We start from the raw sequence: 23,591 nt of genomic DNA, 5'->3' as shown, positions 1-23,591 counted from the left end.
AAAACCAATAAGGAAAGGAAAATTGTCTTTTAAATACTGAAGAAATAAAAACGATTTTAGTGTTTGGTAAAGATAAGAGAAACTATTAAAACATCAATCCTGAGAGTAAGTAGCCTGACATAAATCTATTTGTTTTATTCTTGGTTGTATTTAATTAATTGTTTTTACCAAAGATGTCCAGGCTCAGAAAACACGTCCTGAGTAATGAAAGTGCCCACCTTATCACAGAACACATAGGTCATGCACGCCACTTATTTGCAAGTTGGAAGTCTTTATCCTCAGGCAATAGGACAATGCTGATAACATGCATAAAGCTCTTGGGTTATAACATTTTCTCAGAAAAAAAGAAAAATCCTCTTGTTTTGCCTTTATCTCAGTGGATACAAAATGATTGCATATAATCCTGTGAATTTCACAAAGGAGATTCCTAGAAATATTTCCTGGGCTTCTTAGAGTCTTTTCTGATTGCCTTGAAAGACTCAGCATCTATAATCACTCTTCCCGGTGTTGTCCACGACACCCAATAAAACTCAGTTTACGTCACCATGTCATCAAGCATTGCCTATTTTTTAAAAGACCATGTAGCGAGATAGGAAATATAGATAAGCCAAACTTCAGGGGCAGGCTGTGTGGGATCATTCGGATCACCAAAAGTCAGTCTCTGAGGGTTTTCCTTCTGGCAAGTGCCAGGGTCCCCCTTTCAGAAGCTGAAGTCATTTGGAGTCCTGGCACAATTTAAGAAGACACGGATGGTTGGTTTGGCCCACGAGAGGCGAAATGATTATATGGAATTTGTGAAGTGCACAGGACTGTGCCTCATCGCGGATGCTCGTGTGTTTCCCTGCACCGGGAGCAATTCCCTTCCAATCCCCCCCAGTCCCACCCTTTGCTAGATGGAGGAGAACTTCAAAATCAGTTCCAATCATACCTCCCTAATAACGCATCTGAGGATGAAGATGATACATAGTATTCTGGCCCGTTAACCAATGGCAGGACACTTAATCCTTCTTGGCCATAATTCCCTATTTGAAATTATGTCATTTATTAATATATTTATTCATTCCCTGCACTGTATTTGTGCTCAGTGACACTGCTTCTAAATAGAAGGATACAACATGCTTTATAACATTATTTGGTTATCATGAAGTCAAAGTCTGGTCTTCCTAGGTCAAATCCCTGGACGGTGTGCCCAGCATCGGCAGCATTGTGCGCAAGTGGAACGGGCTGATGTCCGCCATGGGCGACGCGGACCACTTCGACATCTCCTTCCCCTTGGACTTGGACGTGAGGATGAAAGCTATGATCTTCGGAGCGTGCTTCCTCCTCGTAAGCCTTCCGCTTCAGTGTTCTCTTGAGGGAATTATTTCTGACGAGAAGCAGAAAGATGATAGCTTTGTAGTAGAAAGATGATAGCTTTGAAACGAGACCGGATCCTGACCCTACCACTTCCTAGTTACATGTTTTGAAAGTGTTTAGTGCTTGAAAGCCTCATTCTCCTCATCTGTAAACTGGAGATAAAAATACTTATATATTCAGTGTTATGCATAGGAACTACCACATGAATTAAGGGGCAGGAGAGTGCTTGGAAGATATGAAGTATCCGATGGGGTCATCACTACATGCTATTGATTATTTTTGCCACTAATGAAAGCCTGTTCCTCTGACTTCTTAATGAAATGAAATGAAATGACTCTGAAGCTGATGCCCTTTCCTCCACTTACTGCTTCTCTGTCAGTACGGTGCTTGGTTTTACACCACCCTTAGATTTCTAGGTGCAACCCCCTTGCTGTATTTCTGGCTAATTAGTGCTCAATAGTCATGAGTAAAGCATAGACATGAAAATGATAATATTTACCCTAAGATCCTCACTGACATATTGTAATTGGTATATTTAACTTATTTAATATTGATTATGAGATTTTTGTTCCTTTTAACAATAAAAGTTCAGTTAATTAGTATCCCAGATAGAAAACATATTGGCTACCACCAGTCTTAATTTTGTCAGTGCTGTTTGTTATATTAGGTCCTCTTTATAAATATTTATTAGATTTATTGCTTAACTGTTATGGGAGGATTGTCAGATAAATTATAAAGGAAATATTTTATGCATTATATAAAATTATTTATCTATTTATATACATATAATTCTGTGTGTGTGTGTGTGTGTGTGTATAAATAAATAAATTCTTTTTCCAATTTCAGGACTTCATGTATTTTGAGAGATCTCCACCATCACGTTCATCAAGATAGAGGGACACAGCAAATCAGCAATTATGGTTTTAAAAAAAAGTTTAGGAAAGCTGGATTGGTTCACAGTCACCCTCAGTTGTCTGCAGATACATTTCTCTGCTCGTGCAGATCATGTTTATTTGGTGTTGGCTTTGACGGGTGGCCTCAGACTGTAAGAGCACAGCCTGATGTGCGTTGCAGTGAGTATGTGTCTCATTGTCTGCCGGTAGAATAAGAGTTCATCCTGAAAAAGCTGTGAGTCATTAACCAAGTAAGTACAGACATGAGGAGCTGGAAAACACTGCCTGTGAGACGGGGGAGGAGTCCCAGAGCACAGGGAATGTCCAACCACCTCTGACCAAAGACAGATTTCATTCCAGGGGAAAAGAGTCATACTCTTCATCTTTAAAAACAAAAAGGAAGGCAGACAGAAACATTATATTTTATTGTACAAGGAACATTTTACTTGTGCACACGTATCAAAGCCTCATTTTGAAAAATTTATTAAAGTTTCAAAGGCAAACTTGATTTTATTATAAAATAATTTTTTTTTTAATTTTTATCATAAGGTTTATATTTTCCATGCCTGTTGCTGCTAGCATGGACAATCAGGAGATGCCTTATATGTGAAGTCAAGGTCAGACTGTCAGGAAAAAAAGGTGACCAGGGCCACAGCCACTCTAGGTCTCTTAGCAACTCAGACACATCAGTGCCCTCCTAAAGAGCTTGCATTTAATGCATTTAATCTCTCTTGGTCACGGCTGCCTTATGTATAAAATATTTGCGGCCAAATCTCTAAGATTGCCCATTGAACCTTTGAATCTCCTTTGATGGAACATGGAGCTGATCACTTCTTTTCTTTCAAGAAGATCGCTGATCATCATTCTGCTGTTTTAATGGCAAGAGCTGGAGTTTTGTTGTCAAATTTTGAAATGTGACAGTCTGTGTAGCACTTTGTAAAAGCAAGAACTACAAATTCTGACGCCGCTTACTATTGCATTGTGGCTTTTTAAGTAATAGATAAATCTGTATCTATGCAAAGATAATAAAACAGTAAACATTCTACAGATTATATAAGGTCAGTACAGATTATATACAATCCATGTAGTTAAGGTGTAAATTGCACTTGTTTGTAGGAACCAAGTAACAGCATAGTATATTAGTGACTGCACTCTGCTAAATCCACCTGCTTCTGTTACATCTGAGCGTCCCATCTGGACACGGACTGTGTTTTAACAGAGCCCGTACGTAGACTGCAATGTGTCTTCTGCTCCTTGTTAAACCAAGCGAGCTGAGTGTTGTTAGATGTCGTTATTCTGAGATGAGGGATTTCACCCACAGTTCTTATTGAAGTGAAAGAAAACTGCTTCACTTTTTTCTTATTTTAAAAGACTCACATGATCCCTGGCCGGTTTGGCTTAACAGTTAGAGCACCGGCCTGTGGACTGAAGGGTCCCAGGTTTGATTCCCAGTCAAGGTCATGCACCTGGGTTGCAGGTTTGAGTCCCCAGCCCCAGTTGGAGTCATGCAGGAGGCAAGCAGTCTATGTGTTCACGTCGCTGTTTCTCTCTCTCTTCCCCCATCCTTCCCTTCCACTCTGTCCAAAAATCAATGGAAAAATATTCTCGAGTGAGGATTAAACAAAGAAAATAATAATAATAGAAAATAAAATGAGTTTAAAGACTCACATGAAATTGCTAGACTGGAACAAGAAGGCTGAATACCTGGCTGGTGTGGCCTGTTGGGTGGGCATCACCCCGTGCACTGAAAGGTTGCGGGTTCGATTTGTCAGGGCACATGCCCGGGTTGTGGGCTCCATCCCCAGTAGGAGGCGCACAGGAGGCAGCTGATCTGTTTCTCTCTCACACTGATGTTTTTCTCTCCCTCTCCCTTCCTCTCTCTCTAAAAATCAATAAAAATCTTTTTTTAAAAAAGAAGGCTGAATAAATAGCAAACAATGGATAGTATTCCACAAAGGCAAGTAAATACAGAACATTGACAGAGATAGAGAACTTTGGCGCGATGTTCTTTTTGATGTTTTTATTGATTTTTTTAGAGAAGGAGAAAGGGAGAGAGATAGAAACATTGATGAGAGAGAAACATCAATCAGCTGCCTCCTGCACGCCCCCTACTGGGGATGGAGCCTGCAACCTGGGCATGTGCCCTGACTGGGAATTGAACCAGGACCTCTCAGTCCCTGGGACGACGCTCAATCTCCTGAGCCACAGTGGTGGGGCCTGCCTCATTTTTTAATTATATTCATCTTTTCATGGCAAAAGTTGTCTACTCAGTTTCTTGTAACATTAATTTTTATGCAGGACTACTAAGCTTTTTTAAAAATGTAAAAGCTGCTGCTTTCTAAAATACTAATTACCTTGTATTTGAAAGTGCACTTGCAGTTATAGACATGTATATTTTTCCTCGTAATAATGTCAGACATTTCTGTAGAAAATCAGACAAATAGTATTAAGGACATGTATCTATATAAAGCTTTTCACTTTTACTTGCCTACATCCCATTCCAAGACCTGCTGCATAATACTAAGAAGAAATTATTTTTAACGTATGACATTTAAAATTTTTGTTTAAAGTTGTGGCATTAACATGTCTCTTACAGTTATAATCCCTCTTTCCTTAACCATGTGTCTCATATTTTTATATTATAGTTTGTATTATAATTTCTATTTCTTAATGCCAGTTCATTGTGTAAAGTAGGTCAGATTACTTTTAAAAAGTATTCTCTGAAATTTGTATGTTTTCGTGCTTCATCATACTGTTTTTGGTTTTTCAATAAATACGATATGGCTTATAAAAAATACTCTTATTTTTTTTGACTTGTGATTGAGTCTTGCTTTAGGCTGAATGTTTGTATTCCCTCCAAATGTATGCACTACCCCAGTGTGATGCTATTTGGAGGTGGGCTCTTTGGGGAGTGCTATGCATGTGGGTGGAGCCCTCGTGAACAGGATTAGTGCCCTTGGAATGTGTCAGCTCCTTGATCTTGGACTTACCAGCTTCCAGAACTGTGAGAAATGAAGGTTTGCTGCTACGCCATCTGTGCACAGGATTTTGTTACAGCAGCCCAAAGGGATTAAGACAGGAGGGAGGTGCGGCTGTAACCAGTACCTAAAACTGTGGGGGCGGGTAACAGGCAGAGGGACAAGGGTTTTGAGGTGCATTCCAGAAAAGGCCTGGATTGCCATGAACAGAATTTGGACGATGGTTCTGGGGAGAGCTACAAAGGTCATCCCAAACAAAATGTTGGTAGAAATGTGGGCCATGAAAGCCAAGATGGAAAAGAGAAACAGACCCTTGGAAACTGGAGGCAGGCAGTCCTTGCTATAAAGCAGCAAAAGAGCCTGGCTGAATGGTGTTTGTCTTCTATTGTTTTGTGGAAGGTAGAACTTGGAAGCAGTGAAGCTGGGTATTTAGCTGATTTTTTTTTTTTTTTTAAGATTGGCCCTTTTTATTTATTTAAATCCTCACCTGAGGATATTTTTCCATTTATTTTCAGACAGAGTGGGAGGGAAGGAGAGAGAGACACACATGGAGTGGTTGCCTCCCGCACAACCCTGACCAGGGCCAGGGATCGAGGTACGTGCCCTTGCCCGGAATCGAACCCATGACTCTGGCCTGCTGGCCAATGCTCTGACCGCTGAGCTTAACTGGCCAGGGCAGCTGAAACAAGTTCTAATCGAAGGTTTGAAGGCGCTACTTGGATCCACCCAATGGCTTACAGTAAAATGTGAGCAGAGAGATGGATGAAAGGTGGGAATTGCGAAGCAAAAGGAAGCAGAATTTAGAGATTTGGAAAATTCCTGGCCTATCCATATTGTAAATCAACACTAAGGTTGTGGCCAAGAAGATGGATGTGGACCAGCATTCTCAGGGGAAGCCAGGAGCTGCTCTCCAAGACAACGGAGGAAGAACCGCCTCCCCACCCCAAGGCTAGTTATTTACTTTCTTTATTGATTTTAGAGAGAGAGTGGGAGAGAGAGACAAGCATTGATGAGAGAGAACATCAATTGGCTGCCTCCTGCATGCCCCCCACTGGGGATTTGGCCCACAACCTGAGCATGTGCCCTGACCCGGAGTTGAACCGGTGACCTCTTGGTGCAGGGTCAACGCTCAACCACTGAGCCACACTGGCCGGGCCCTAGGCGATTTATTGATCAGCAGAGCTGCCACTCAGGCCCAGTGCAAGGGCCTGGCGGGCAGCGCAGTCAGAGGGCTGCCGGCACCCGTGGGATCCGTGCATGCTGCCTGGCACTCCAGGGTGGAGGTGCTGCCCTCTGACGCATGCTCGAACGGCACCCAGATTCGGCTCTGCCAGCCTGTTACGGCACGGGCTTCAGCAGCCACCGAGTCCAGAGGGTGCAGACAGAAAACTTGGGTTGTGTCCTGTGGCTCAGTCTCTACTGTGATGCAGAGAGCACAGTGCCTCTACCTGGGTTTCAAAGGACAGGGCTGTATGGTAGAGCGCAGGCTCAGAGCCCCAGCCGCGGGGCCAGACTTAGAGGCTCAGGTCATTCTGCCCAGCCCTGTGGGGGACATGGCCACCCCAGTGGGCCCAGCAGGCAAAGACTGTTCTTGAGCCCTAAGGTTTAATCTTGTTTGTCCTGTTTGGTCTTGGACTTACCTGGGACCTGTCAGTTTTTTTTTTTCTTTCCTGTTTCTCCCTTTGGAATGAGAATGTCTGTTCATGCCTGTCCCACCATTTATTTTGAAAACAGCTCATTTGTTTGGTTTCCCAGGTTCATAGCTGGAGAGCCTTCGGATGAGTCATACCTGAGTCTCACCCTTATCTGACTTCGATGAAATGTAGGAGACTCGGGACTTGGGCTTGTGAGTTGTTGCTAAAACAAGTTAAGACTTTTTGGCTATTGAGATGTGTCAATGTTGCCCCGGCCAGTTTGGCTCAGCAGTTAGAGAGTCGGCCAGCAGACCAGTGAGTCATGGGTTCAATTCCGGTCAAGGGCACATACCTCCTTTGTGGTTTGTCCCCAGCCCTGCTCAGGGTCGTGCAGGAGGCAACCGGTCAATGTGTCCCTCTCATGTCGATGTTCCTCTCTCTCTCTCTCCCTCCCTCCCACTCTATCTGAAGGTAAATGGAAAAATATCCTCGGGTGAGGATTAAGGTAGTTACCAGCCAACAGCAACCTGGTAACAATGACAATGAGGACACCTGTGGTCTCCTCGCTGGTGCAGTACCTGGAATGAGGACTCCAGGAAAAGGAACTGAATGTGACATTCCAAAGGTATGTGATCTTAGATGCAAAAACACACCAGACAGGCCCAATTCAGGTAAAGATTGACCTTTCTCAGGAAAGATACCGGCCTAGGACATGACCACCCACCATAAACTGCTTTTAGTTACAAAGTTTTCATTTCAGACCCTCCCGTGGGGTGACTTTAGGTCTCTGAGTCTGTACGGCCACAAGCAGGCCCCCCCGCCCAACTTGTCAGGTTGAAATGTGGGCCCTTTGCATCCAGGGAAGGGTGCATTTTCAAACAACGTTCTCTTAATGACCAGATTTCCCAGGAATGATACAAAGAGCTGGTGACCAGACTAATTTACTAGCTGAATTTTTCACCAAACAGATGTTAAATTCAAGTGTAGAATAAGCAGTGGTTCCAGAAAACAGCATCGCCCCTGTGCGGGGATACCGGCTGCCTCTCTGGTAGACATGCCAAACATTACTCATTCAGTTCACCCTCCCACCCCCTGATGCAGAGACTGTGCATTTTGCAGATGAGACAATGGAGATGGGGGCGTCCGGCTGACCCACAACAGCAGTATTTGAAGCTGGCTCCAGAGGCTACACCTCAAACCACTATGCTCTGTGCTTCCTGTGTGATATGTGATTTCTTTGTGCGTTGACAGAAACATGGAGAGACAGCAGCAAAGTGCCCTGGGGCCGTGTACCTCAGGTGTACTCAGGGCAGGGTTCCGCTGGGAAGCCCGCGAGGCGCGCAGGCGGTCTGGTCTGAGCATGCGCTCTGAGAGGCTTGCTTTTGCTTCTGCGGGTATCCCAGGCTCAGATCAATCTATTTGGGGGAAATTGCAGACACAGTCCTTTCCCTGAGTAATTTAAAAAGCATTTTTGCTCACATTGTCTTAGCTAACAGTCGCTAAATATAATTTATTTGAGTTTTAATTTTTTCCATTATAACGGGTAAGAACGGACCACCAGAAACTGGATAATATTTTAAAACTGGTTTTGCAGGATAGGCACCCAGCGGAAAGGCAAGGAAGCCATTCGAATGACAAAATTTTCCTCCAGCTTTGTAGCCCCAGCCCAGGCCCGCTCACCACAGGGGGCAGCACAAGCTCATGCAATTTGTAGTAACCTAGGCTCATTTTTTTTCAACCAGGAATAATCTTGGCACTCATCTCTAAGTTTTAAAGGATAGAGCGAAGGATTTTGAAGTTGCAAGGAGCATGAAGAACTGTCTGCTCTGCAGTCTAGTCTACAAGCGAAGACATTCAGGGAGACTCAGATCGTGCACCCAGTTACACTGGGAATCAGTCACAGAACATTTCAATGCTTCACCCTTCATAACATCAAAATTTTAAACAATAAAAGAACTGAAATCCCAGTTTCAAATTTTCAAAAATGCTCTCACTCATGTGTAAGCATGTGCTTACAGAATCTACCGCAGTAAACCACACTAATTTCACAGAGGTCTTCTAGTCATGAAGAAGAAACTAAATTACTATGTGACAAAAACAACAACAGAAATGTTTAAAGTGATAGTGTCACGGATAACATAGGAGTTTATTTTATTTATTCATCCCTTTATAGTTTATTCGATGATATCTTGTCACCACTCACATCTGAGTTCAATTTCTTTATTAAAATATGTACATTTAGGGTTTGTTTTGTTTTGTTGTTTTGTAAAAGTGCTATTTATTGTTTGATAGATTTTCTTACTTCAAAGAAATGTAACTGTTGCCCTGGCCGGGTAGATCGGTGGGCTAGAGCATCATCCTGATGCACCAAGGTTGCAGGTTTGATCACCCAATGAATGCCTAAATAAGTGAAACAACAAATCTCTCTCTCTCTCTCTCTCTCTCACTCTCTCTCAAATCAATCAATAATTAAAAAAAAAAGAAATGTAATAGTTGGTTCAAAAAGGAATCAGTGGAACAAAGACACATTTGCGCCATTACTCTGAGTAAGGAAAGGAAAATATAGCTAACAGACAATTGAACACCTTTTGCAACTCTTGCATAGGTATGACCTAGTCTGCCCATTGGCCCACAGATGACAGAAACACGACACGGCGATCTGTTGGGTGAGAGTCCGCTATGAGGACTGTTCCTGACAATGCGCAGTGTCTATTTTATCACATGGAGTTACTTTGCTCTTAGTATTTTTTCTACCAGTTAGGGCATTGCTAGTTTTCTCTCTTTCTCTCTCTTTTTATTAACTTATTTTTGGTATAGATGTTTCTTCTTTTCCCCCAGACACCCCCCTCCTGTCTGTGTTTGTATGTTTATCCCATTCTATATGGCCTTGTGTATTTCTGTTTATGATGTGTTCATGCCCCTTGTTTGAGATATGGCCACAGGACATGCCTGGACATGGAAATTAGGGAGAGTTCACGCTAATTTCTTCACTGATAGATCTGTAACTTTCAAAGGAAAACTATGTTTATATTGCTAGTGGGTTTTTTGTTTGTTTGTTTGTTTTTAATATGTTTTTATTAGGTTTTTAGAGAGAGAGGAAGGGAGAGTAAGATAGAAACATCAATGTGAAAGAGAAACATCCATCAGCTGCCTCCTGCACGCCCCCTACTGGGGATGGAGCCTGCAACCCAGTCATGTTCCCTGACTGGGAATCGAACCAGGACTTCTCAGTCCATGGGATGACGCTCAATCCACAGAACTACACTGGCCGGGCTGTTGCTGGTGTTTTGATAGAATTCTTTGTGAATGAAATCAGTTCCAAGATAGACACAGCAGGGAAACATAAATCATTTTTATCCTGATGAGGCTGTTTTAAGGATACGCAGCGTCCTTTGCCAACAATAGGTTTACAGAATGCTGTAGAATCAGAGTTCCCCTCCCTGTCTCCAGCAGAGCTGGAAAGCTGGAGGGGTCTCTGGTGGGGTCCCGGGTGCAGGCTGCCCCTGTGAAACTGACCGCATGGAGGAGCTGCCACTGTGTGCCCCCCCACAGAGAGGCTGCCTCTCCAAAGGGACAAAAAGACGGGACTGAACTACTGATGTCCTGTTCCTCCTTTCAAACTCCCAGACTGTAAATTATCCTCGCCCCTGAGACAAATAAATGAGGGGACGGAGAATGGCCGGGAGCGTTTTCCAGTGCCTCTGCCATTACATGGAATGTCAGGAGTGGAGAATGACTGCGGTAGAGGATGTTCTATCCACTCAAGTCTCTCCTCACATTCCTCCTTTATATTATTGCAGCTTCTAATTTCACTGACTCACAGTGAAGCCTAAAATAGACAAACTATTTCCTTGGGTGGTGATTTGGTAAAGTTCTGATCCATTACAAGTGAAATGTGGCAACTCCTTTAAAAGGTAAGTGATATTGTCCTGCCGGTGTGGCTCAGTGGTTGAGCGTCGACCCATGCACCGGGTCAGGGCACATGCTCAGGTTATGGGCCCGAGCCCAAGTGGGGGGCATGCAGGAGGAGGCCAGTCAATGTTCTCTCATCGATGTTTCAATCTCTCTCTCTTTCCCACTTCCTCTCCCTCTAAAATCAATAAAGGAAACAACAATAAAAAAATAAAACTAAAAAATCCCTCAGGTCTTTCATTTGTGTGGTGCGGGATGGGAACTATTGGCCATCAGTCTCCCAGCTTCTCAATGTTACACCTTATCATCGTCCGAAGTGCTTTGTAAAATCCCACACCCTGGCTGGATCCCCAAGCAGCACTGCCCGAGAGTCCCCCGTCAACTTTCCTGCAATTTGCATTAAAGCTGATAAAACAAACGTTCTTGCTTTTATCCATGTCTTAGCCAAAAGAATAGGGTTGCTAAATGAAACAGAGCCTGCCTGGATAAATTTGAATTGCAGACACCAATTTACAGTAAAAGATTGTCCCATGCAATATTTGATACTTGCACATACACACAAGAAAATTATTTATTGCTTATATGAAAATATATTTAACTGGGCTTCCTGTCTTTTTATTTGTGAAATCTGGCAACCTTACAAACCAAACACAGATAGTCCTCCAAAAAAATCACTGAAGAGTAATGTAGATCTGTGTATGGAAAGGAGCTTAAGAGACTGACTACTTGGGGAGGAACCAAAGAGAGATCACCATGCTAATGCCCATAAGACAACCTAAGAGTCATCTTTATTTATCTCTCTTCCCTAACAGTCCTGGGCTTTGTATCAGCTGGCTCCATTTCTTGGAATTCCTCTACCTAACTCCACAAATAAGAAACTGACTGCCAAGCTCTGGCTATGACTCCCGCCACCCTCAACTCTCTCTCCTTTCAGTCAACTAACCAACCTACTGTCAGATTTTGAGAGTATTTTTTTCTGCACCACACGGGAAGGGTCTAAAGCAAGAAAAGCACAGATGGGTTGGTGAGAACCCTCCCGTCAGGTCTTATCTGGCTTCCATTCATGTGGAAATACAAGCCGCAGAGTACAGCCAGTCAGGGTTAAACTAGGAACTGGGTACATTTATCTCCTAACTGCTGCTTTGTGTCAGTTTCAAACTTGAACCAGTCTCTTTCAGTAAATGGTCTAATGAAGAGAAAGAAGTACTATTATCTCTGTGGTTTAGACTTCTCCATTAACCACACCAATGGCCACTCTAGATAACACATAGATAAGAGAACAATGAAGGCTTAAACTGTAACAGCTCTAATACGCAGTGGGGGGGGGGGCATGTATTAATTGGTATAGATATTTTCTGCAGAGATGGATGATCTGTGGTAGTGCACCAGCGGGCACTGGGGGGCCAGGCTTTGCCCTGAGCCCAGCAGCTGCCCTTGCTGATTAAGTGACTTCGGGCTAGAGAGGAAGCCCCTGCTCCTCCACTCTGCCCCTGTAAAATTAAACCATAATGCCTGACTTGTTTTGAGAGCAGTGTGTGAGAATTCCAGTGAGATAATTAATGTTCTTTTTCTGGGTAGCAGGAACCGGGCTTGTTTCGCTCTGAACAAAAAAGCTGAGCCAGGCTCTTGTGTGAGCTACAAAGCACACAGACCCAGAAACACACTCGATGGATAAAAGAAATACTGGTCAGCAGACAGACTGTAAGCACTGATTTTTTTTTTTTTTTAAGGAAAATGATAAGTGCCAAGCCACAAGATTAGCCCCCTTGGATGTTCCTGGCATCCTTACTAGAGATCGTGGATTTGTTGAATAATCATGTTCCCTTCCCTTGGCTAGATTAAGTCATCGACCCGAGGATGAGTCACAGACACATTTACCGGAAGATCCTCAAAGTCTGAGCGGTAAAGTAAATGAAATGGAAAAAATGTGTGCAGATGCCGGGTTTCCACGTGTACGTCGATTCTCTGGTTGAAGTTCCTGGGGGAGCTAGGACTCGTTCCTGGTTTCGGAGTTCAAGGAGACTGCTCAGAGCTCACTATGTGACCATTAAAGTTTCCATGAAGACATTTAAACATATCAAAGTCTACGTAACTCTCCCAAGAAGAGGAAAAGAAACGTAAGTAACCACACCATCTACCTACATGTATTTTTTTTTTGTAGTCAGAAAGCTTACTAAGTTTATTAAAGTCACGTAAATCATTCCAGAAAAATGTACAGTAGAATAGCATCACTAGTTTGTTATGAATCACCGTGAATTACTGGGATACAACCATTTACTTCCACTCCATGGAGGATGGCAGGCCGGGGTGACTCTTGTAAAGGATGGGGTCTTTCGACACATTCGGCCAGTCAGACTTTACTCCCCAACTCTGAACCACTGGAAAGACTGGTTAGCAAAGCTGAGGTTTTTATTCCCTCCTTGTCTCTCCTCTACCAACTACTAAGCAACAGCAACACAAAAGCCACGCACAGATTTTGTGACACCTGGTTGGAAACATGCAGAACCGCGTTCACTTGGCCACCTGGCGCACACGCCTGCTGGTCAGGCCAGGTTAGGCCAGTTGTCGCGTGAGTCGCCCTGCCTAGGCGTGATGTGTGTGTTCAGTTCTCAGGCACACTGAGTGTGATGACCCGAACTGCCCTCACACGCGCACCCTTTGTGAGCGAGCCATTTACTCTCCGGAAAGACTTGGTTTGGGCGAGGCGCGTGTGGGCACCTCCTGAGGGTGCTGTTGCTAAAACAGTTTGGAAAATCGTATTTTAAAAGTGACTCCCCGGATTATAAAACTCGGTTTGTACCAGGACCCCTATGACCCGGCTGAATCGCCCATCTCCTCCGCCCACTCGTCTCAAATCGGCTCTCAGCGCTGTACCCGGTGAAGTTGCTCCTTCTGCAGACGCTCTGGCAGCTCTCCATCCACCCCCCAGGTCGTAAGGAACCCTGGTTGTTCTGGGGTCCTGGCCCCTTCTTCCCAGAACTGGGGCAGCTCACTCCCTTTCCCCGGCCCAGCCCTCGACCGCGCCCTGACGTCCTCTCCCTGAAAGAGCGCCGGGCCCCCCAATCTCTCTGGTCTCCTGCCCGCGCTTAGCGCATCGAAGTATCGTCTGTTTGCCCGTCTGTCTACTTACAACCATTTCTGAGAAGGCAGGGACTTTGTGCGTCATGTTTACCGCCATAGCCTCGCCGCCTACAACAGTGACGAACAAGAAGCAGAAACTAAATAAATGTCGAGTCCGGCCGGTGGGGCTCCGTGGATTGAGCGTCCTCCCTGGACTGAGAGGGCCGGGTTCGATTCCCGGTCAGGGGGTTTGGGGGATCGCTCCCCAGTGTGGGGAAGGGGGGCGTGCAGGAGGCAGTCGATGGATGTTTCTCTCTTACATGGATGTTTCTCTCTCTCTCCTCTCTTTCTAAAAAATCAATAAAAACATATTTTTTTCAAAAGTTAAGGAAGTGTACAGGCGACAGGTGTTGCAGATACGGGAGGGAAGACCATGGGGTTCATGTGTGAGTTCCTTGAAGTGCCTTGACCCAGAGCACAGGCGGAGGGTCATTGATGATGCATGGAGGTACCTGCACAGTGAGAGCTTTGGGAATAGGAAGGGACGGTAGTTCAACCCTTTGTACTGGTGGCTTCCCCTTTTCCTGTTAACCAGAAGACAAAGGATTCTTTTGAGATTGAGATTATGAGTTGGCTCTTAAACTCACAGAAACCAAGATCTCTATTAACTGTTACAGGCATAGGACAGAAACGTTCTCAGGAGCCTTGTACTGGTGAACAGCCAAAGATTAGTTTTTTAACTGAAACTTTCCAGGAAAGTTTATTGTTATTGAATATCATTCATTCATATTGTCATTAGTTCATTGGAAAAACAAACAGTGAAAAAATGGTTCTTGTAAAAATGATAATAATGAAGTTAGACATCTTGTTAAACTGAACCGCAAATTAAAGTTTGTTTTCTTTTTTAGAAAAATGAATGTCTATATTCTCCTTGCATGTCCACTATAGCTTAAAATTAACATGACTATTTTAAGTTTATTCTGTGGCTTATACAGATAGAGCAAGAGTTACACCATTTGTAAGGGGAAAACTCACACTTGATTAAAAAAAATCTCTCCGGAACTAGCATCCAAAGTTTCCTAAAACAAAATTGCATTGATATCACTTTTAAAATAGGTGGTGGGCTCTTGTTTCTGTCACAACCCCAAATCACTTATCTCTCAGGTGATTCTACAGGAGTATTAAAATGCTATATCAGCCCTGGCTGGTTTGGCTCAGTGGTTAGAGTGTTGGCCTGTGGTCCAGAGAGACCCGGGTTCAGTTCCTGCTAAGGGCACGCACCTCAGCCCTGGGTCATACAGGTGGCAGCCACTTGATGTGTCCCTTTCACATCGATGTTTCTCTCTCTCCCCCCCTCCCATTCTATCTAAACAAAAAATGGAAAAATGTCCTCGGGTGAGGATAAAAAAAAAATGCTATATCAGCCCTGGCCAGTTTGACTCAGCAGTTAGAGTGTCGGCTGGCGGACCAGTGAATTGTGGGTTTGATTCTGGTCAAGGGTACGTACCTCGGTTGCGGTTCGTCCCAGGCCCTGGTCAGGTTGTGCGGGAGGCCACCAGTCCATGTGTCCCTCTCACATCGATGTTTCCCTCTCTGTCTCTCCCTTCCTGTCTATCTGATGATAAATAGAAAAAATATATCCTCAGGTGAGGATTAAAAATAAATAAATAAAAATGCTACATCCACTTAATTCATATTTCAGAATGACGAAACATGTTTCCACGGGGGCAGGTGATTGGGAGCTGGAGTTCAGGCTGCAGGGCAGGTTAACGCCTTGGTGAAAGTCTGCACCTGCCATGTGCCAGGGGCCTGGGCGTGAGCCAAGGCAATTTCTGGTGATAATTCACTGGAAAAGCAGACCTCGGGGACAAAAGGTGGCCATTATAGAACCATTCTTCTTTTACAATGAGCTACATCCTCTACGAGTCGAAATATTTTATTGCCGAACTGCACCAAGAGACATCATCCACGATGTCAAGTTGTATTAGAAGATTCTTGTGGTGATTCCGGGAAATATGAAACCTGTGTCTCTTGTTCAATGACAACCGCTTCGCAGTCATGAGACTAAAACTTGCTTCAAATGATGCAGCAAAGAAGCCACAGGGAATCCTGTTATAGATGGACATATGGATATCTCAGCAAGGACGGACAAGGAGGGTACAACATCGACTTGGATTGCCTTGATGGTGAGTGAAGGCCAAAGGCCAAATCTAGGACACCCCACCTCCACCATCACCAAACTCCACTACCCCTCTCTAGCCCCATCTCCTCTCACACGTCCCTTGTTCACTACTGGTCAGCAATTTGAACTTGCTCTCCTGCTCGTGACCTTCACATCCTCAGCTCCTTCATCTAGTGAAATCCTACCCCTCCTTCAGGTCTTTGGTTAAACATTTAAACATTTTCTCATCAGCGCCTCCCCTGGTAGGTTAGCCCTCCAGTCAGCCCCCCTCCAAGCATCTGGTGCTCCCTTCATGACAGTTCCCAGACTTGCAATTCCTTCTGGTCCCGAAGGACTGGAAATGGGTCTGTCTAGTGAACACACACAATCCCCAGGCCTCAGGAGGTACACACGCCCAAGGTACACAAATCAATGAATTCATCTGCTAGCTAATAAAGTGTCAACGTGGTTTTAATGAAAGATGTTTCCGTGTGGACCCTGTGAGCCGTCTTTCAAACACCTTTAGCAAAGGTTACTTTGGAAGGGGAAACATATTCAAGCAGGGCAGTTTAGTTGAACTAATAGAAATATCTTTGTAACAACAGATAAAATAAGTGCATATTATCTACAGAATCTTCTTAAAAAACTTTTCTCCAGATCGCCTTGTTTCCTTTAGATCAAATTTAAACTTTATTGAAGTATAATTACTTAGAATACAATCAAATGCACAGACCTTACGTGTTATCAAATATATAAACCTAGGTAGAGAGTACACCAGTTAAGGTACAGATTATTGCCACTGCCGCAGAAAATTCCCTCATGTCGCCCTCCTATCCCAGCAACAACCCCTGTTCTGATTTCTGTACCCAATACACTGTTGCTCCACAACACAAAAGACAGCACCTGATACAGCAGCCACATGGATGAATCTTGAAAATACTATGTTGAGTGAAAGAAGCCAGACACAAAAGAGCACACCCTGTGATTACATTTCTATAAATAGCCATGTTTGTTTGTTTTTAAAAATTTTCTTTATTGAATTAAGAGAGATAGGAAGGGAAAAAGAGATAGAAACATCAATGATAGAGCGTGCCCCCCCACTGGGGATTGGACCCACAACCTGGGCATATGCTCTGACCGGGAGTCGAACCAGTGACCTCTTGGCGTGTGGGTTGATGCTCAACCACTGAGCCACACTGGCCAGGTTAAATAGCTGTGCTTTAAATGCCTCTTCAACATGGCTTTGGCTGCCACCACCTGCCAATAGGATCTTCTCTGCTGCTAAGACCAAAGGCTTTGGAGACATGTACATGGGGGGAAAGTTATCTCAAAATTACAAGAAATATTGTTAATTTAAAAATTCTCTCTTCAAATAATTTTTATTCTTTTAAAATTAATCCAACAGACTATACTTATTTTTTGAAATTTCTAGCCCCATGATTGCAATGAATTGTATCATCATAAGTGTAATGACTGCTAAAGGCACACCGAACCTATTTATCTGCACAATAAAAAAGTAAGGACACGTTCCAATAAATTGCCATGACCCCAAATTCAACTTTATTTAGTCCCTCAACATACATATAACCTATTCCCTTAAAACATTCATAATTCAAAACTCTGGAGAGCCTTGGCCAGTTTGACTCAGCAGTTAGAGCATCGGCCCTCAGACCAAAGTGTCTCTGGTTTGATTCCCAGTCAAGGGCAAACACCTGGTTGTACATTCAGTTCCTGATCCCTGTCCCCAGTTGGAGTCAGGCAGGAGGCAACCAATTAATACGTTTCTCACATCAATGTTTCTCCCTCCCTCCCTCACTCCCTTCCACTCTATCTAAAAATCAATGGAAAAATATCCTCTGGTAAGGATTAACAAAAAAATGAGCCCTGTCAAGACTGACTGACCTTACCAAGTACTGGTACGTACTGTATCAAACTCTGAAAAGATGCCATCAAGCAGTTACAGTTTTGCAAAGTTGCCTGACTGTTGCCTCTTGTTTTCCTATTGATGTCTATTACCAAATGGCAGAGGCACTCACATAGAAAACATTTGGGTTCTTATTATATATTATTATTTTCTATTGATAATACATCACACATGTTTAAAAATAATTTTAATGCCAGTTTTCTGATAAGATTCACAATATGTCACAATATAAGACTATAAACTAACATTATTTTTTATTTATAACAAAAGTTTCGAATTTGACAGGAAAAAAAAGATAGCTCAACGGAGCCTCCCACAGTGGACTGAAAAGGTGCAGTGTTCAATAGTCAGTCACCCTTCCCCAAATGACACTGCATGGTGACAGGCTTAACACTAACTTGGTAGCATCTGAATAAAAAGAACTGGAGATTCAGATATAATGATGCAAAAGAGAAAATCAACAAAAAACAGGAGAGTACAGTTATAGCTTTTATAAGAAGCAAGGGAGGGTGATTTAAATTACATAATAAGAGTCAATATCCTGTTTTATTAATCTCAGCATAGTAAATAAAATAAGTGTACATCAATTATTAAAACCCTGGTTAGCCCTGGCCGGGTAGCTCAGTTGTTTAGAGCATTGTCCTGATATGCCAAGGTTTCAGGTTCGATTCCTTTTCAGGGCATACAAAAAGCAACCAATGAATGGAAAAATATGTGGAATGACAAATCAATATTTCCTTCTCCCTCTCTCTCTCTCTCTTCCTCCACCCTTTATACTATCTCTAAAAATCAATCAGTACAAAAAACTAAAACAACAATAAGAAAAAAACTGGTTAGGAAAAGGTAACCAGTGAATTGGGTCTTTTTTTTAAATCCTCACCTGAGGCTATTTTTCTATTTATCTTCAGATAGAGCGGGAAGAAGGGGGAGAAAGAAACATTTAGTTGAGAGGGACCCTGTGATGGTTGCCTCCTGCACGACCCCGACCAGGGCCGGGGACAAACCGCAACCGAGTACCCGCCCTTGACCAGAATCAAGCCCATGATTCGATTCAGCCAAGCTGAATTGAGTCTTTATATGTGACAGAAAGGGGGTAGAAAATAAATGCGTTCATTCATCAAATATTTATTGCATGCCTGCAATTTTTAAGGCATCTTGCCAGGGCTTTGGTCAAGACAGACGGGAACCAGGCGCAGCCCTGCCTCAGAGGAAGACGCAGCCCTGTGTGAGGAAGTATAAAAACGCCCCGAGACAGCACACCTGATTCAGGGGTTTGGAGAAATGCCAGGCAGGGCAGAGAGGCAGGGACCACAGTCAGCTGTAGTGTTCAGACGCCCTTTAGTGATAAAGTGATTCACCGCTTCTCTCTATGGAAAGTCCAGTCACTACTAACTTCGTTCTTTTATTAAAATCCTCAACCGAGGCCCGGCCTGTGTGGTTCAGTGGACTGAGCATTCTCCCATGGACGGAGAGGTCCCAGCTGGATTCCTGGTCAGGGCACATGCCCGGGTTGTGGGATCGATCCCCAGTAGGGGACATGCAGGAGGCAGCCGATCCATGTTTCTCTCTCACATCGATATTTCTATATCTCCCTTTCTCTCTGTCTAAAAAAATCAAGAAAAACATATTTAAATAAATTCTATTTTATCTAATTAGAAAAATATATATTAATAATAAATAAAATAGGCAACATTTTTATTCTTATGGAACTTTTAATATAAAACAGAATTAAATATTCCTATGCATTATTTGTTGGATATAAATGTATTTATATTTGTTGTATAACTTTAATAACAATAATAATAGTAATGGCCCAGATGGTGTGGCTCAGATTCCCTATCAGGGCACATGCCCAGGTTGTGGGCCCAGTGTCCAGTGGGGGGCATGCAGGAGGTGGCCAATAGATGTTCTCTCTCATTGATGTTTCTCTTTCCCTCTCCCTTCCTCTCTCTGAAATCAATCAGTAAAAAATATATATATATATTTTAATCCTCACCCGAGGACATTTTTCCATTTTTTGTTCAGATAGAGTGGGGAGGGAGAGAGAGAGAAACATCGATGTAAAAGGGACACATTGAGTGGTTGCCACCCACATGACCCAACCAGGGCCGGGGACAAACTGCAACCGAGGTACATGCCCTTAGCAGGAACCGAACCCGGGTCTCTCTGGACCACAGGCCGATGCTCTACCGCTGGGCCAAGGCAATAAAAAATATTTTTAAAAAATAGTAATATTTAACATTAAGTTGATGCTTACTATATGTTAGGCAAGATACTACCAATTTTTTGTTGTTTTTAATCTCACCCAAGGACATTTTTTCCATTGATTCCGAGAGAGAGAGAGAGAAAAACATCAGTGTGACAGAGACACATTGATTGTCCCCAACCGGGTCCAGGTATCATACCTGTAAAACCCAGGTACTTAACCTTGACCAGAATCAAACCCATGATCCTTTGGTGAGTGGGTCAGAGTTCTAACCACTGAACACACCAGCCAGGGCAAGATACCAGCAATTTTAATGCTTCACTTCTTTAACCCATCAATCATACCATGAGGTAGAAGCTATCAACATTCTCATTTTATTGATGGGAAATACAAGCTTTATGTGATTAAGAAACAGACACCTGCCCTGGCTGGTTTGGCTCAGCTTTTAGAGAGTCAGCCTGAGCAAAAAGTCACAGGTTCAATTCCGGTCAAGGGTGCGTGCCTCAGTTGTAGTTTGGTCCGGCCCTGGTCCTGGTCATGTGGGAGGTGATCAATCGATGTGTTTCTCTCACATCGATGTTTCTCTCTCTCTCCCTCCCACTCTATCTGAAGATCAATGAAAAAATATCCTCAGGTGAAACTGACATCCAATTAAATATAGCAGATTAAACACATACATTTATATCTACTTTCTCCAGGAATCCTGTTAAAATGTAAGCGACGAGGTAGAATCCAAATAGGTAAATGTAAAAGGTAAAACAAGATGGCAGTGGATAATGTCAATGAATTATGGGGACATACAGTAGATAGAGCCTTGTTAACTCTCTCAGCAGGTGAGAGGAAGCCAAACTGTGTGTGCCTGCAGACAGGGATTCAATAAGGAAGAAAACAATTCTTGCTAGAGAAAGGTGCATATTTGAAGGAAGCAAATACTTTGGGATGAAAGTTTAAGTGGTAGGGCTATAAAAAAAAAAAGGATTTATTTAAAATATGTATAGGAAGTATGTCTGGCTCAGGTCTTCTGTCCCACCTGGCATGGCCAGAAAACTATCCCTCTCTTGAGTTCCTCCTTACCTCCCTCCTAATAGCATGGTGCTTTATTCTTTGCAGAATATGGAACAGAGGGACACGGACTCAGGGACCCATATCACATGAATATAATACAAGATACCACATTGAAAACATGACAGTTAGATCATTAAAAATGCAATTATTAACTCCAGGAAAAGCAGGAAGCATAGAAGAAAGGCAATGAAACCATAGTAAATCATCTATGTTGGCTGTCAACCATTTACTCATTCTTCCTAATGGAACTTTGACTTTTTTTTAAACTCACCTTTATTGTTGAATGTATTAAAGAAGTCCCCCCTTTTTTCCCTATTGACCCCTCATCCCCAATCCCGCCCCCCTCCAGCCTTCCCCACACTATTGTCAGTGTCCATTGGTTATGCATATATGCAAAGTTCTTTGGTTTATCTCATCCTGCCCTCCCTCCCCTCTTCTCTTTGAGGTTCATTAGTCTAACAACCAATTTGTACTTCTTAATTCCTTCATCTTTTTCACCCATCCCCCCAGCCACACCCATCTGGCAAGCAATAAAAAGTTCTCAGTATCTATGCATCTGTTTCTGTTCTGCTTGCTCATTTTGTTTGTAGATTCAATTGTTGATAGATATGTATGTATTGCCATTTTATTGTTCATATTTTTGTTCTTCTCCTTCAAGAAGACCCTTCTTCGCCCTGGCCGGTTTGGCTCAGCGGTTAGAGCGTCGGCCTGCGGTCCTGAGAGACCCGGGTTCGGTTCCCGCTAAGGGCATGTACCTCGGTTGCAGTTTGTCCCCGGCCCTGGTCGGTTGTGCGGGTGGCAGCCACTCGATGTGTCCCTTTCACATCGATGTTTCTCTCTCTCTCTGTTCCTCTCTCTCCCCCCCACTCTACCTGAACAAAAAATGGAAAAATGTCCTCGGATGAGGATGAAAAAAAAAGAAGACCCTTCAACATTTCATATAATACTAGTTTGGTGGTGATGACCTTCTTTAGCTTTTTCTTTCTGGGAAACTCTTGATATGTCCATCGATTCTAAATGATAGCTTTACAAGATAGAGTAATCTTGATTGTAGGTCGTTGCTTTTCATCGCCTTGAATATCTCTTGCCACTCCTTTGTGGTCTGCAAAGTTTCTTTTGAGAAATCAGCTGACAATCTTATGGGAGCTCTTTTGTAGGTAACTAACTGCTTTTCCCTTGCTGCTTTTAAGATTCTCTCTTTGTCTTGAACCTTTGGCATTTTGATGATGATGTGTCTTGGTGTGGGCCTCTTGGGTTCATCTTGTTTGGGACTCTCTGTGCTTCCTGGACTTGTATGTCTGTTTCCTTCATCAAGTTAGGAAAGTTTTTTGTCATTATTGTTTCAAAAAGGTTTTCAATTTCTTGTTGTCTCTCTTCTTCTTCTGGCACCCCCAAGATGTGAATGTTGGCACACTTGAGTTTCACAGAGGCTCCTTACACTATCCTCATTTGTTTGGATTCTTTTTTCTTTTTGCTGTTCTGATTGGGTGTTTTTTGCTTCCTTATATTCTAAATTCATGGTTTGGTTTTTGGTTTTACCTACTCTACCATTGATTCCCTGTAAATTATTCTTTATTTCAGTTAGTGAATCCTTCATTTCTGACTGGTCCTTTTTTATGTTGTTGATGTTGCACTATGTTTCTTGGAGGTCTTCTAAAGTTCCTTGAAGTTCTCACTAAGTTCCTTGAATGTCCCATCTAGTTACTTGAGCATCCTTATAACCAGTGTTTTGAACTCTGCACCTGATTGGTTGCTTATCTTCATTTTGTTAAATTCTTTTTCTTGAGTTTTGTCCTTTTCTTTCATTTGGGACATGTTTTGTTTTCTGCTCATGTTGGCTGTTTCCCTGTGATTATTCGTATGTATTAGGTAGAGTTGCCACGTCTCCTAGGCTTCATAGGGTGGTTTATTGTTGTAGGTGTCCTATAGGATCCAGTGGCACAGCCTCCCTGATCACCCTAGCTGGGCCCTCAAGATGCACCCCTAGTATGGACTATACACCCTTCACTTGTAATTGAGTCTTGATTGCTGTTGGCATATCAATAGAAGGGATTTACTCAGGCTGATCAGCTGTAAGGACTGGCTGTGCCCACTGACCACTGGCCTCTGACTACCTTGGAGGATCAGCTGTGTAGGGGCCCACCACACAGAGCAAGACTTACTTCATCAGGTTTCTGGTACCCACTGAGTCCACTCATTGAGTGTGTCACTGGTGGAGGTGCTTGGGTGGTGGTGTTTCGATGTGGTCTGAAGCTGTCCACTGGGTGTGCTGGCTCTGGGCAAGGTCAGTCACTGCCTGTGTTCTACCAGGGCCACCAGGCATAAGCTACAAAGTGATCTGCAGATGGCTGCTTCTTGTGCTGGGCTTGGAGGTGCCCAGGAAAAGCCAAGTTGTGAACCAA

General features: G+C 43.3%; 1 protein-coding gene across 7 annotated transcripts in view; it reads left to right on the top strand.

Moving 5' to 3' along the window:
* PLSCR4 (phospholipid scramblase 4) overlaps positions 1-10,676 on the top strand; it is a 41,710-nt gene extending 31,034 nt beyond the window's left edge. For 5 of the 7 annotated variants that reach the window (XM_036243040.1, XM_036243044.1, XM_036243043.1 and 2 more), the window contains 2 exons: positions 1,168-1,326; positions 2,203-3,651. In XM_036243040.1, the coding sequence (XP_036098933.1) occupies positions 1,168-1,326; positions 2,203-2,250 (207 nt within the window). In that variant the 3' untranslated portion in view covers positions 2,251-3,651. Of the gene's footprint in view, positions 1-1,167; positions 1,327-2,202; positions 3,652-6,982; positions 6,998-10,661 lie in introns of those variants that run through there. The other 2 variants (XR_004956812.1, XR_004956813.1) reach the window with 2 other exon arrangements.
* The last annotated feature ends 12,915 nt before the right edge of the window (positions 10,677-23,591 follow it).

This window comes from Molossus molossus, unplaced genomic scaffold (genome assembly GCF_014108415.1).
Source record: "Molossus molossus isolate mMolMol1 unplaced genomic scaffold, mMolMol1.p scaffold_m16_p_5, whole genome shotgun sequence".
Classification (NCBI taxonomy): domain Eukaryota; kingdom Metazoa; phylum Chordata; class Mammalia; order Chiroptera; family Molossidae; genus Molossus; species Molossus molossus.
The sequence above is the reverse complement of the archived record's forward strand: the minus strand, read 5'-3'. Positions and strand labels throughout refer to the sequence as shown.